Source organism: Antrostomus carolinensis, unplaced genomic scaffold, assembly GCF_000700745.2.
Source record: "Antrostomus carolinensis isolate BGI_N321 unplaced genomic scaffold, ASM70074v2 scaffold41474, whole genome shotgun sequence".
NCBI lineage: Eukaryota > Metazoa > Chordata > Aves > Caprimulgiformes > Caprimulgidae > Antrostomus > Antrostomus carolinensis.
The window spans coordinates 18,525-32,529 of NW_010309653.1; the positions used below are offsets into that span (position 1 = coordinate 18,525).

Below are 14,005 nucleotides of genomic sequence, written 5' to 3' on the forward strand. Positions count from 1 at the left end.
AGAGGTGGTTTCAGGGGCCTGTGTTCTTGCTAATCAAAAAGAACCAATTAAACCTAACTTTGTTGGGAAGTATTATCTTTTTGTCTTAATCTGTAATTGGACTGCTGTTGTTTGACTCCTACTTCTCCTGAAGTATCTAACCCAAGGCAGCTGGAGAGAAGATCTCAGGGTTTACCTTATTTCACAGGAAGAACCAGAGCGATGTTCTTCCAGCTTGTTGATGTTGAACCAGCTTATAGGCTGTTTTCTGACTGAAAATTTCACTAATTGCAAGAAGGACTGGGCTGGGATTTGGGGAAAAAAAATGCTGATTTGTTATTGTTTGCCCTGCAGGCAGAGCACATTTCTGGTTGCTTGAGGGTGTTTCACCTAATGAATTCCTTGCCTCTGGTTGTTTGCTAGCATTAGGACTACCTTCAGGCTCTCCCTCACATCAAAGAAGTTAGAGGGCAGAGTGCTCTGTACATCTCAGAGGCTTTGTTCAGCCCTTCTAGGGTCTCCAGAGTTCTGCTGAGAATCATGGAGCTCCTGCAAGATCCCCTTGAGCCAGGTGCTGCAGGGGTCAGCATTGGAGTGCTTGGTTTGGGGTCTTTGTACACAAGATGATTTACAACCTATGTGAGCAAGAGTTTGTGTTCCAGATAGAAACTCTCTCTACCCCTTTCTCCCTTCTTCTGCCCATTCTGTCACCTCTTCTGATAGGTGCCCATTGCTACGTTTTAGGGCTCTGAAGATGTCAAACAGCAGCACAACACAGGAGTCCCTGGAAATAATGAAGGAGTCTGAAAAAAAAGTGATTGAGGAATCTGTGAACAAAACCAGATATGTATCCAGGTCGCCGAGCAAGGAAGAGATGGAGAAGGATGGGGGGGAAGAAGTCAGCGTGCGCCAGGAATCTCAGGTAAGTGTGCAGACAAGTGGGTAGTCCCTTCCACCAGCTTGTGGAGCTGGACCCTCTCCTGGTTGGCAAACACAAGCCAGTTGCTGTCCCTTCTGAAAGGGGCCTAAACCTGTGCTACCACCTCCCAAGGGGATACCACACTGTACAGACTGTTGCTCACAGGCTGTTCTTTTTTCTCTTGAGCTGAATTTGTTCTGGGCAGACACCAGCCTTGCTCAGAAAGATCCTGACTTGGGTCACTTTGTCATTTGGAATGGGGCACAAGGTTTCTTAGAAGGTAGAGATAACAGATGAGTCAGTGCCTCTTAAATCAGAGCAGCAGTGTGTCTCTCTCATGATCCACTGTATTATCGTAGAATCATAGAATGGTTTGGGTGGGAAGGGACCTTAAAGCTCATCCAGTTCCACCCCCCCTGCCATCAGCAGGGACACCTTCCACTAGACCAGGTTGCTCAAAGCCTCATCCACCCTGGCCTTCAACACTTCCAGGGAGGAGCAGCCACAGCTTCTCTGGCCAACCTGTTCCAGTGTCTGACCACCCTCACAGTGAAGAACTTCTTCCTAATATCTCATCTAAACCTCCCCTCTTTCAGCTTAAACCCATTTCCCCTTGTTTTGTCATTAGTTGTCCTTATGAAAAGTCCCTCCCCAGCTTTCTTGTAGCCCCTTCAGGTACTGGGAGGCTGCTAGATCTCCCCGGAGCCTTCTCTTCTCCAGGCTGAACAGCCCCAACTCTCTCAGCCTGTCCTCACAGCAGAGCTGCTCCAGCCCTCGCATCATCCTGGTGGCCTCCTCTGGACTTGTTCCAGCTGCTCCAGGTCTCTCTTGTGATGGGGGCTCCAGAACTGGACGCAGTACTCCAGATGGGGCCTTACGAGAGCGGAGTAGAGGGGGACAATCACCTCCCTGGAGGTGCACTGCTGGCCCACTTCATGTCCCAGGAATGGTAGAAGACTTCTATTTTTCTCACTTAGAATTGTGTCACGGAGCTCCCCCTGTGTGCCCTGTGATCCCACAGTTGTGCTGATTTTGTCAGAAACAGAGGAACTGGGTGTAATCCATATGAAATTTCTTAAGCAGTTTTTTGCCCACCTGGAGCCTGACTGGAGAGCTCTCCAGGTCTTCCTATTTGCTTCCAACATACTTCCATTGTTGGCAGGTAGAGATTTTCTTCAGAGGAATTTGACACACTCAGCGTTGTGCTGCCTTGCACAGCAGATACCATGTACAGTCAACACATTCTCTTTCCTTTCTCCACAGAGGCGAACTTCAAGTCATGGACATGCCAGAAAAAGAGCCAAGGTATGACCTCTTCTGACATCCCATTCTTCTCTTGGCCATTCTGAGCTGAGTTGAGGTCCCAGCCTTAGGATGGTACTCGCAAGTCTTTCCTGTCTCCAGAAGCACCACGCAGCCCACGATGGTTCAGAACAGTAACTTCCCATGCACTGGAGCATGAATGCTCCTTTTTAAGACACACTTGCTCATAAAGGAACTGTTTCCTGCTATTAACTGCCACACCTGTCCCCTCCCAAGAGCCCAAAATACCAGAAATTAAATTTAGAGGTGTCAGTGGAGGGACAGGGTAGTGCACTGGCCTGTACACCTCCCAGTTAAAAAAATAGAGTTAAGTGTAACTGGTTTCATGTAAGGTCCCTTTTCATAGAATCCCAGACTGGTTTGGGTTGGAAGGGACCTTCAAGCTCATCCAGTTCCAACCCCCCTGCCATCAGCAGGGACACCTTCCACTAGACCAGGTTGTTCAAAGCCTCATTTTTCTTCAGGTAATCACAGAATCACAGAATGTTGGGGATTGGAAGGGACCTCAAAAGATCATCCAGTCCAACCCCCCTGCCAGAGCAGGAACCTCAATGAGATTACACAGGAAGGTGTCCAGGCGGGTCGGGAAGGATCCTCCCCACCCTCCCTGGGCAGCCTGTCCCAGGGCTCCGTGACCCTCACTGGAAAGAAGTTTCTTCTCAAGTTGAAGCAGAACCTCCTGTGTTCCAGCTCACACCCATTGCCCCTTGTCCTGCCATTGGGCATCACTGAGAAGAGCCTGGCTCCATCCTCCTGACACTCACCCTTTACATATTGATAAACATTAATGAGGTCACCCCTCAGTCTCCTCTTCTCCAAGCTAAAGAGACCCATTTGCTCCCATAATGATGGCACACACCTGTTAGTGAATCAAAACCTTTTGCTAGTAATAAGCACCAGGGTATCACTGTAGAATGCTGCTTGTAGGCAAAATCTTGTGGTAAAAATGCAGCCATTGTGTGATTTTTATTTTTTTTTTTAACCTTTCTTAGCTTTAACCTTAGTTTTTCTTTGCAAAATTTGATAACAACTACTGAAGCACTTTATCAAAAGTGACCATGAATTTTCCAGAAATATAGCATAATTTGGGAATCCATCTATTCCAGCTAAGATTCATTTAGTCCAGCCTCCTACTCAAAAGAGGGTCAGCTATGACATGTGAATAGTTTGCTCAGGGCTTGATTTTAAAACTGTGACTGGGAGGGTGAAGGCCTCTTCCCACCCCTCCCCTGCCATCCCTCCCCCCTTTTTTTTAATTTTTTTAATTTTTCTTTAATCTTTCACAAAAGTTCAAACCCAAATGAAGACAGGTTCTGCCCTGAGGTGTGAGAGAGAGGGAAGACAAGTTAAATTTGTGACAGGGGTTCTGCCTGGGTTTGCTTTTGATGAAAGGAATGTATAAAAGAGACATGCTGCTTATGACTTACAGAGCTCAGAAAAAGAATCTTCTAATGGTTCTGTTTGGTCTTTAAAGCCAGGACTCTGCACAGCACCCAAACAGGCCGTGATTCCAGTTCCTGCCCTGTCCATACCTAGGGCAGAACATGTCTGTGCACCTCACAGACCTTTCTCCATATTGTTGATCCTGCCTGGGATCTCATGTGACTTTGATTAATTTTTTTCTGTTTATCACTCAAGTGAATCAACTTGCCAAGGGTCCTGAAAGTGCAGGTTTATTTTAAGCATTTTTTCTAAGCACTACTACATTACCCAAAATAACCAAAGTCATCAAGTCAAACAGGTGAGGTGTAAATGGGATGACAACCTTTTAATTAAGATCTTCACATCTTAAAAACCAATAAAATAGTTGGTTCCAGCTATATCCTTTGTTAATGGTTTTAGTTTTTGCCAGGTGAGGAGGGGAGAGGCTGGCATTGCTCTGGCTGAAGAGGTCAAAGAGTGCACGAATTAAGGCAGTGAACTTCCTCACCTAAAATTTGGTTGGTTCAAACCTGAATCAATGACTGAAGGAAGAAAATAGTTTATTTGCTCTAGGACTCCAAGCCTTTGTATATTTCTCTTTGCTGCAAGAAACTGGTTTGGTAGTCCTCCTTTTTAGCAGTTTAATTAACAATGACTGCATGAGTAGCTTGGTGATGCAGCAGCATGAACTTAAGTGTGTGCATTTTGGCTGAGGTGTCTTAACTATACTCTTTCTTTTCCTTCTCCAGTCTAATTCAAAGCTTAAACTGGTCAGAAGTTTGGCTGTATGTGAAGAATCGTCTAGCCCCTTTGTAGATGGGCTGCTGGAGTCCCAGGTAGGCCTAGAATGAGACAAGTGGTAGAGTGTGGAAGCCCAGAAAATCCACATCTTGCTAGAAGTCATGTCCTGTCCTGGGCTTGTGCCTCTGGGGGGTAAAAATTTCCCACAAGGGGCTGCTTTTGAAGGAAGTGGTTGTACCTGTGAGCACTGCTTGTATGTGTACAGTCACAACCCTTCTCTTAACGAGAACTCATCTGCATCAACTCACTGGGTACCCACATGTCCTGGTTTTACAGCTGCTCAGGTTATGCAGGCTTTTGCCCCTGAAAATGGAAGTGTCCAAGTGATTCAGGCCAGTCTGGTTTGTTTTGTTCTAGGACATCATTCAGTTGCACATTAGCTGCCCCTCTGACAAGGAAGAGGAAAAATCCACGAAAGATGGAGCTGAGAAAGAAGAAAAAGAGAAGAATAAAGAAAAAGCACCGAGGAAAATGCTGTCTCGAGGTCAGGTGCTCGTTTGAACGGGGCAGGTCCTGTCTTACCCACTTTGAGGATTCTGCTGGTCAGTGGTACAGCTGTTGGAAGCAGAGCAGTTATCTCTGCTGATGACTGTACAGGAATGTCTTGCTTTTATAACATCCTTTCTGACACAAAGCATGGCAGGGAAAGGGAGAGTTTCTCTAGATTAGCACGTGTCCCAACAGACTTGCAGGCTTCCTGCATAGTTTATAGTGATCTGATGGCTTTCTAAATGGGCAGATACAAACCCAAGAAGACCCACTGTATAGACTTCTGCTTTCAGTTTAGATTTAATTTTATAAAACCTACCACAGGTGGCAAGATGTGAGGTTGCAAGGAATCACGCTAAGTTTCTCCTGTATGATCCCACGTGTATGATTTTGGGGCACAGAAGTGGCTAAAAGATACACATTTAATCTGGTTGAGCAAATGGCACCTGAAATCCTTGTACAGACAGCAGTTCTGCACTGGTGCAGATTCAGTTTCACAGACTGTTTTTTCTGCAATTACTTTTAAATTTAAAAGGGTTGTGAGGGTGGAAGAACAGAGCCAGCAAGACTTTCCAGTTAAATAACTTGTGGGATCAAAGGTGCAGAAGTTGCTGGTACAGAAGTATGGTATTCTACACTAGGCAGGGGAGTCCTGTAACAGCATGGAATATCCTGAGTGTGCTCTGAGTGGTTGGTGTTAGGGGCAAGGTTTCTTTCCACAAACTGATCTGACCTCCCTCTCTCTGTCATCCTCCTAATGGGACCTTCTTAGTGCTGTGGATGGAGTGTGCTGATCCTCCTGCTGCCCACAGGGGAAAAGAAAGGGTGGATGGTCCTTATTTTACAAAAGAAATTGTAGTAATTTCTCAAGAAATTACTTGAGAAACTTGACTTCGAAGTTGCATTCAGAGCCTGTGCCAGAAGCTGGACTTGAGCCCAGGTGATATGGGTCCCAGTCCATGCAGTTCTGTGACACGATGGGCTTTTCTTCCTCTTTTCCTGTCATGAATAGTCAGTGCTGAGAATGAGGCTGAATTTCCTCCAGCAGTGATGTGGGGAACATGATCCTCATGCGTGTAGTGAGACACACACCTCTTCCCTTCAGTCTGTTCTCTTGCAGTGTTTTGTTAATTTATTCTGCTGCTGTTTTTTTTTCAGATTCCAGCCAGGAATATACAGACTCTACTGGAATAGACTTGCATGAATTTTTAGTAAATACACTGAAAAAAAACCCACGGTAGGTCCCTAGTCAGTAAAACAACTTGCTGAGGGAGTGAAGGGAGGGAATACCTGGTGACTGATGCTTCTTTGATTGACTCTTAAACCTGTGGTGTTCGTGTGCATGTGTGTGTATGTATGTATGTATGTATGTATTCATGGATCTTGGGAGGAGAGGGGACTACAGCAACTACAGAAAGTACCTGGAAGTGTTTTACGTTTTGGAGTTCAGAGCATATTGTTCAGAGCTGGGGCAGTGTAGAAACAAAAAGCACAACTGTAATTTTATATACTGCAGTCAATCAAAACATAGTTGCTTATTAAAGAGAGAGAGAAAGAGGAAAAATAACTTGTTTGAATGCAAACAGGAAGAAATCTTGATTGCTTTAAAACCCTTCCTATAAATGATTGTCAAATACCAACCTCTAAAGGAACTGCTGCTGTGTCAGTAATAAATGTAATCAAGCCAAATGCTGGCATAGGAATAGCAAAGCTGGAATTTTTACCAGTGGAGCTTCCAGCAGAGCTGAGATTCAATATTACCAAAAGCCAAGCACTATTAGCAAAACAACTTTAAACTAAATAAAATAAAATAAAATAAAATAAAATAAAATAAAATAAAATATCTGGCAAATTAATTTACTATATATAAAAAAAAAATGTGGAGTTTTTTAGTTCATTTCTGTGGAGGATGTGTGAAGGATGTGTTAATAGTGTTGCTTGCTCCAGGTATTTGTGACTTTTCTCTGTTGCAGGGAGGGTAGTACCAAGCAGAGAAACCTGTGTTTCACTGTCTCTAAAGGTGACCTTTTCCTTTTTCTTTTCTTGACAGGGATAGAATGATGCTACTAAAGTTAGAACAGGAGATTCTGGAATTTATTAGTGATAACAAGTAAGTGACATCAAGTTTGTTGTCAAGCAAAAGAGATTTATAACTTACAATTTAGGAGCTTGGGCACCCAGGGGAGAAGGGAGTATCTTTTGGCCACACTGGTTAGGAGGCCTGTTCTCTTGTGCTCCCTCCACCTCCTTTTGCCCATACACGAGTTTTCTGAGTCTGCTGTGAAGGAGATTAGTGCCATTATCCTTCTCTTCCTGGTGTAAATCGGGGATGGAGAAACCAGGGGCAGGATTGGCATCCTGGTATGTGAAATCAAATGGGTGTCTGCAGCAGAGCTTGCAAACTTCTTTAATAGGATCAGAGATGGTGCAGTGTAAGTACCAACTCTGGCTCCTGTTCCTGCTTAGAAACAAACGTGTGTTTCTGCACAAACTGGTCTTGTTTCAGGAAAGGCCTGTTCAACTTGAGCCCCTGAATCGGCCCAACTCTATCTGGCAAAGCAGTGTAAGCCAATGCTCATGCTCAGTGTAAGAAGCAGCACTTGAGTTATGACAAGCTGCTTGGGATAGGTGACGTGGTCTGAGATCTGGGATCTGGTTAAGGTGTCTCTGGCCTTGATCTCTCTTGTGGTGTCAGATTATCATTGTCTGTTTCAAGGCCTTCTAAATTCTAATGCTTCCTCCCCATTTCTCAGCAACCAGTTTAAGAAGTTCCCTCAGATGACCTCATACCATAGGATGCTGCTGCACCGGGTAGCTGCCTACTTCGGCATGGACCATAACGTTGACCAAACTGGGAAGGCAGTCATTATCAACAAGACCAGTAACACACGAATGTAAGAGGGAAGGGAGGGAGGGAGAAGAACTGGGCTGGCATCCCCTTCCCTTCCCTGCATGGTGCTACATGGCCTCGAGACACAGAGCCCTGTCGTGGTCCAGAGAGGGGTGGATTCCACACCATGGTTTTTTGCCTCCTTAAGAAAGGCAAGTGCCCTCTCTAGAAGAAAATAATCCTTCACTTCCAGTTCTAAGGATTTGCAAGCTCTTCCTAGCTCTCTTTAGTTCTCAGAGAGGAGACAGGAGCTCTTGCCATCAAACAGAGGAGAGATTTAATACAACAAGCATCTCTGCACACCCCCTACCTCCCTGCAAAGTAGTAGTTTTATGAAGACAATTTTATGCCCATTTTTGCCATTCTAACAAGGGCTGGTTCTTCTTGCAGCCCTGAGCAGAGGTTCTCTGAGCACATCAAAGATGAGAAGAATGCAGAGTTCCCACAGAGGTTTATCCTAAAACGAGATGATACCAGCATGGACCGAGATGATAATCAGGTAAGGGGTGGCAATGGGTTATCTGCATATTTTGTGAAAGTCAAATATGACTTTTCTAAAATGAGAACAACTCGAAATTTCTCTCGGGTTTCCTGCAGTAAACTTCTTTAATAGAAGCTTCCACCCCACCCAAGAAAGGGGATCTAGTTGTATCATGAAAACTTTACAGAACACTGTGGAGATGCATGAAGAATTTGTGTGGGTTCTATGGAGGGTACTTTTCTGTACCCTGAATATCAGCTGGTGGCTGGGCCAGGCTTTCAGGTGAAGCCTTTTGCTAAGGTTTCCTTGGAAATGCCCCAGAGCTGAGTGTTGCCAAGCATCTCTCCTACCCCTCCCTGGGGCTTGCAGCGAGTCAAGCTGTGAAGTCATCAGGACCTCGCAGTGCTGTTAGATGGAAACCTTCAGCAAAACACGTTGAGCTCAGCAGCATTGCCAGTCATCGGAGCTAAAAACCCTCCCGAATCTCTGACTACCTTTGGGCTGTCACAGGTGCCACTACACCCATAACACAAAGCTACCTTGTTTCATCTGTGGCTGTTTTCCCAGCCTATGTCAGACAGAATCTTGAACATAATAAATGGGGCAAGAGACAGGAGACCTCTTTACCAGGGATCTCATGCTCTTTGCTCTTGTAGCTCTCATCTTTACATCCCTCCAAACATACCACTGTCCCCGTACTCTGGGCCATGTTTCTGAACTGAGGTCGTTGGGATGGGTAGCTGGTCATTGCAATCAGTATCAGTTTCTGGTTTCCCTGTGATAGCACTCTGCAGGTGATGCAGCTACCCATGAAGCACTGAATCCATGACTGAGCAGGAGTTTACTGTGTTGGCACATGCTCCAAAGAGTAGCCTTTAGCTTTTGACCCGTTGGACCAGACTGTCTTTCAGAAGCACATGGTGATATTCCTGATCTGTCCTTTCCGAATCAGGCAGAGTTCAGGCAGAGTGGTTGTGCTTGATCCAGGAGGTGGAGTTCACTAAGACCTCCAGGATATTCATCCCTAGACATAGGTGTCCAGAAGGTAGGTTCAAAGGCAGGTGCTGTGTCATTGCATCCAAGCATTGTGCACACACTCCATAATCCACATCCACTTGCACTGCTACGTAAAAAAAATATCAGCAGCTGACTGCTCCCCCTGCTCCCGTTGGCAACTGCTGACCCGCTGAGATGTGTTTGTCCCTTCAGATCAGACTCCCCTTGCAGGATGGGAGAAGGAGCAAATCTATAGAAGAGCGAGAGGAAGAGTATCAGCGGGTCAGGGAGCGGATATTTGCACGAGAGGTAAGCTTGGATGACTCACTTGCCAGGTACCCTCCTGGAACTTTGTGGCAGAAGGTGACCTCTTAGTATACGAGAGGTCAGATCTCATCATTGCCTTTTCTACAGATTTCCCAGTGTTCTTGATATCTACCTACCATTGAATTCCAGCTCCTAACAAAGATGTCTGAGACATTGAGATAGAGGAGCCACACCTCCACTCCCCAATCTGCTCCTTCCCTAAACTGCTTGTTTTAGGGGGAGATGGACATGTGGGGACTGACAGGGGAGGCAGTTTTGCCCCTTGCTGCCCAGCGATATAAGCTTATGCAGTGGCATTTCTGGGGTGACCAGCAAATCAGTTGATGACCCTGAAAGGAGCAGCAGCTGTCTTCCCCAGCTTCTCTCCAGTGCTGCAGCTTTGACCTTCTGACCAAGCAGTGCTGGCCTTGGGAGTATCAGAGAGGGCTCTGTGCCTTTACAGGATGAATCTGGGCAGTAGGTTTATTGTCCTTCTTAGGAAGTGGCCAGCTTGGTTATTGCTTCCTTGAGATCTCTGCTCCCTGTGTGGAACTCCTCTAAGCTCACATCTGGCTCAGAGAGGCTGCTGTGCTCTGCTGTGTCGAGTACTGTCTGCCAGCTGGTGGCAGCTCTTCTTGCTGTGCCAAGTGGCAACTGATGGAATCAAGGATGATTCCAAGTGCCCATCTGCCATGGATCATGTTCAAAGTCCAGCTCCTTGCCTGCTGCTTTTTGAGTGTCTTAGGGACGACACCTTTCATTTGTCCTAATTGGAATTGCCTTATGCCTGCCCAAGGAGGATGTTAAGGCAGTCACTGTGCTGAGTCCCTAGTCAAGTCATCAGGCTTCAACTGATGACTCTCCAGCCAGTTGTGATCATGGGCTTCTCTTACATGCACAGGCCCAAAGCCATCTGAACATGTTAGTAAGTAGCTCTACCTGTAGCCCTGGACTAGAGTAGATGCTGTCCCATGTTAGCACAACACTGGGTGGGCAGGTACTTACCCTTGCTCTGTGCTCATGGGCTGAGCCAGTGCTTTGCATCTGACTTCTAGAGGCAGAGGTGACTCTCACTGGGTGGGCTGAGCTGTCTTTGAGCCCTCTGCCTTTTTTTCATGGCTCTGATAATTGTGCCTGGATTTAGCAAATAAGGACCATTGTATGTCTGGCCTTGATTGTTCCATTGACAAAGCTACCATCAAAGCTGCCTTAGAGCAAGGAAGTAGGGAGTTGAGGACTCAGATTTGCAAACTCTTGAGAGATCTCAAGGTCACAGGTATTGGGAAAAGTTGGGCCTGGATGGAGAGCCCAGTGGGACTGATGTGCAGAAGGCTCAGCAAGACTCCTGAGTGACCATGTGCACAACATGAAGTGTGTCTGAGTCCCATACTGTTACTGCTTTGCTCCTCTTTGCTTTGAAATTGCCTGGATTTGTTGCTTGCAAAGTTACTAAGTCTCCCTTTTCTTTCCTTCCCATCTCCATGTCTTTTTCTGTGCTTTCAGACTGGCCAGAATGGATATCTCACCGACAGCAGGTTAGTACTGTTTAGCAGACACTTATTTGTATCTCTGGCTTTCTCTGTGGAGGACTGCATGACTCTATAATGATGCTTTTTTCTGATGTTAACCGACAGAATCTCCAAAGAAGGCTTTTCTTCTAGTTCTCACAAACGGAGGCAGATTTTTAGGTATCTCTGTGTAACTTATTTTGTACATTGTCCTGCTAAGTAAGTTTGCCCCATGCATGGCTGCTTGTGAAGTTATTGAAGTTGTATTTTTTGCAACATCAATTTCTGAGTCCTTTTTTGCTAATTCATCAATTAAAACGGAGGGGTGGAAGGTGGGAATGGCAAGGAGGAATGGGGAAGCCAGAGGATTCCAACCGTTTTCAAACCATTCTTGTTTCCCAAAAGGATAGGAAAGCCCCTGCCCTTACAATGACAGGATCAGCATCCAGATAAGGTGGGGTTGTCCCTAATCCCTGATGGTAAAGGCTGGATTGATTATTTAATGGTGGCAATGAAGTGTTTCAGGGTTCCATTTCAACCAGAGTATGCTGCAGAGGGCACTGGGAACATGTTTGAGCAGCATTTTCTTATTAAGTAGTTTTCCTGTGGAGGGAAGGATGGAGTTAGCCTGATGAGTCATCTTGCACAGACCCCTGCTGCAGGAGGCTGCTCAAGGTATGAGAATAAAGAACAGGATGAAAATGGAGAGACTCTCGTGCCTGCTCTCCTCTCGTTTAATAGCCAAAGCTCTAGAGATGAAGCATCTCTGTGTATGAACAGGACAAGAGGATCTAAGCAAGTGTAGGAAGCTTTGCCCCTCTCCTCAGTCCATCACATGGCTCAGGCTGTCCTTGGAGGGACAATGTCATGGAAATCAAGTGTCCTCAACACAGGACTGTGTCCTGGAGTCTGTGCATGGCAGTTGTGTTCAAGGCAGAGAGTATAGTTTTCAGATCAGCCATGGGGCTGTAATAAAACTCATCCAGCAAGTAGCAAAAAACCCCTGTTGCTGATGTGATTGCAGCTTTAGGAGCTGAGCTGCAGCCAGGGCTGTGCTAGGAGCTTTTCTGAGTGGTTTCTGAGCTTGGTTAACCTGCTGTCTTTGTTTTGTGGTTCCCATAGTGAGGAAAGGGAGGATACATAGGCCTTCAGACAGAGACAGACAGCCTCTTGAGGAGATTAGGGTTCCCTCAGTGGTGGTGCTGGTGTCTATGTGAACTCCAGAGACTTGCTACCCTCAAAACTTGGCATTCAGAGCAATACAGCTGTCTGTTTCACTTACTTGGAGGTCCTGTATTAATGCTGCTGAAGCACAAATGTGATTGCAGAGAGCTCTCTGCTGGTGAACACACTTGGAAGCAGACTGTAGTAAGGCTAATGGAGAGAAAGGCATGGCTGAAGCTGCTAGGGCAGAGCTCTCAGAGAGCAAGGGTGTGGTAGTGAATTTGTAGAAAAAGCAGAACCATTATTCAGCTGGATTAGCAGAAATCAGCTTGAGAGGGGTCTGGGTTCTCAGGGAACCAGAGTTTGCAGCAGAATCAGAACAGAGGACATGACATGTCCCTTCCCCACACACACAAACACTGCCTTCACCTCTTTAAACATCCCCGGGAGCAGCCTTCGGAGTTGAGATTGGAGAGACCCCAAGAGCTTGACAGTGATGCTTGTTAGGTCAACTGTAATTTGAGGTTTGAGGCTGCACAGTTCAATTCCTTCACCTGTTTAGGGATATAACCATCATAATGGTTTTCCAAGACACACATTTTCTTTGGCTTTCATGTGCTCCCAGAAGCCCAGGACATCACCTCAGAAGTTCTTTCTATTCCCCTCCACAACTGCATGGAGCTGCTGCCAGGCTCAGCCTAGCAGCATCACTTCCAGTGTTGCTTTCCTCACCGTTCCTCCCCAGTAAAGGCCAAAGAACCCATTACTGTGCTTATGATCCTTGGCTGGGCTCATAACCCAGGCTCACTGATTGGGATGTTTTGCTGATACTTCATAAAGTCCTGCTGTGGCCAGACCTGGCCTGGGGCTGAAGGAGGGTGATCAGTGGGAGCACAGCTCTGAGCATAGAAATATCCTGGCATGTAGCTGTCCCAGCTGGGTGGAAAACCTTACCAGGGCTGATGTGGAAAGTGGTCTCACAAGATCTCGATCAGCCTTGTCTCAAGGCCTCTGTTAAAAGTTTCTTGTTCTGAGACAAGGATGGCTTTAGCAAGGGATCATGCTCTGACTCTGCTGCCGTCTCTGCCAGGCTGGGATCTGGCTGGGGAAAAGGGCCAGGAGCCAGCTCTCGACACACGCCAAGGAGGACCAGCAGTGTCTGGGTCTTCACAGTGCATGCCCAAGAAAGCTGTGACCCAGGGTGTGTGTTTGCTGTCAGATCCCTATTCAAAGTGCCAACATGCAGTGTCACAGAGCCAGTTGCTGACTGGGCACACCTTCACCTCCCCGGTGTGGCAGTACTGAGGCAGCACCTGCAGGTCCTGCCCTGGCCCCTTTCCTCAGGAGATACGGTCTAACTTCTCCGGTCTCTGCAGGGGTAACCGGGACAGTTTGAACCGGGCCTCAGGCAGCCGTCAGAGCAGCACAGAGAGCGAGATAAAGTCGCTGGAGCCTCGGCCCTGGAGCAGCACAGATTCAGATGGCTCCATCCGCAACCTGCGACCACCTGTTACCAAAGCCAGCAGCTTCAGTGGCATCTCCATCCTTACACGAGGGGACAGCATCGGGAACAGCAAAGGCAGCGCTGCCAGCAGGACGTCCCGGGCAGGTACTGTACTGTTTTCCCTGCACACCTTGTGTCAAAGGGCATCTGGCAGACATAAGTCATTGGGCTGGGGGACTGGGGCTCATGATGCTGGCAACCCCAGGCACAAATACAGGCTGGG

General features: G+C 46.7%; 1 protein-coding gene across 1 annotated transcript; it reads left to right on the top strand.

The window, feature by feature from the left end:
- Positions 1 to 733: 733 nt before the first annotated feature.
- LOC104523550 (R3H domain-containing protein 2) lies at positions 734 to 13,887 on the top strand (the record flags this gene model as incomplete). Its single annotated transcript, XM_029084537.1, has 12 exons — positions 734 to 901; positions 2,162 to 2,203; positions 4,393 to 4,479; positions 4,802 to 4,928; positions 6,092 to 6,170; positions 6,984 to 7,043; positions 7,687 to 7,827; positions 8,214 to 8,322; positions 9,514 to 9,609; positions 11,110 to 11,141; positions 11,241 to 11,294; positions 13,655 to 13,887. Coding segments are annotated over exons 1-12 (1,228 nt in total), but the record flags the coding sequence as incomplete, so codon positions are not given.
- Positions 13,888 to 14,005: the final 118 nt, after the last annotated feature.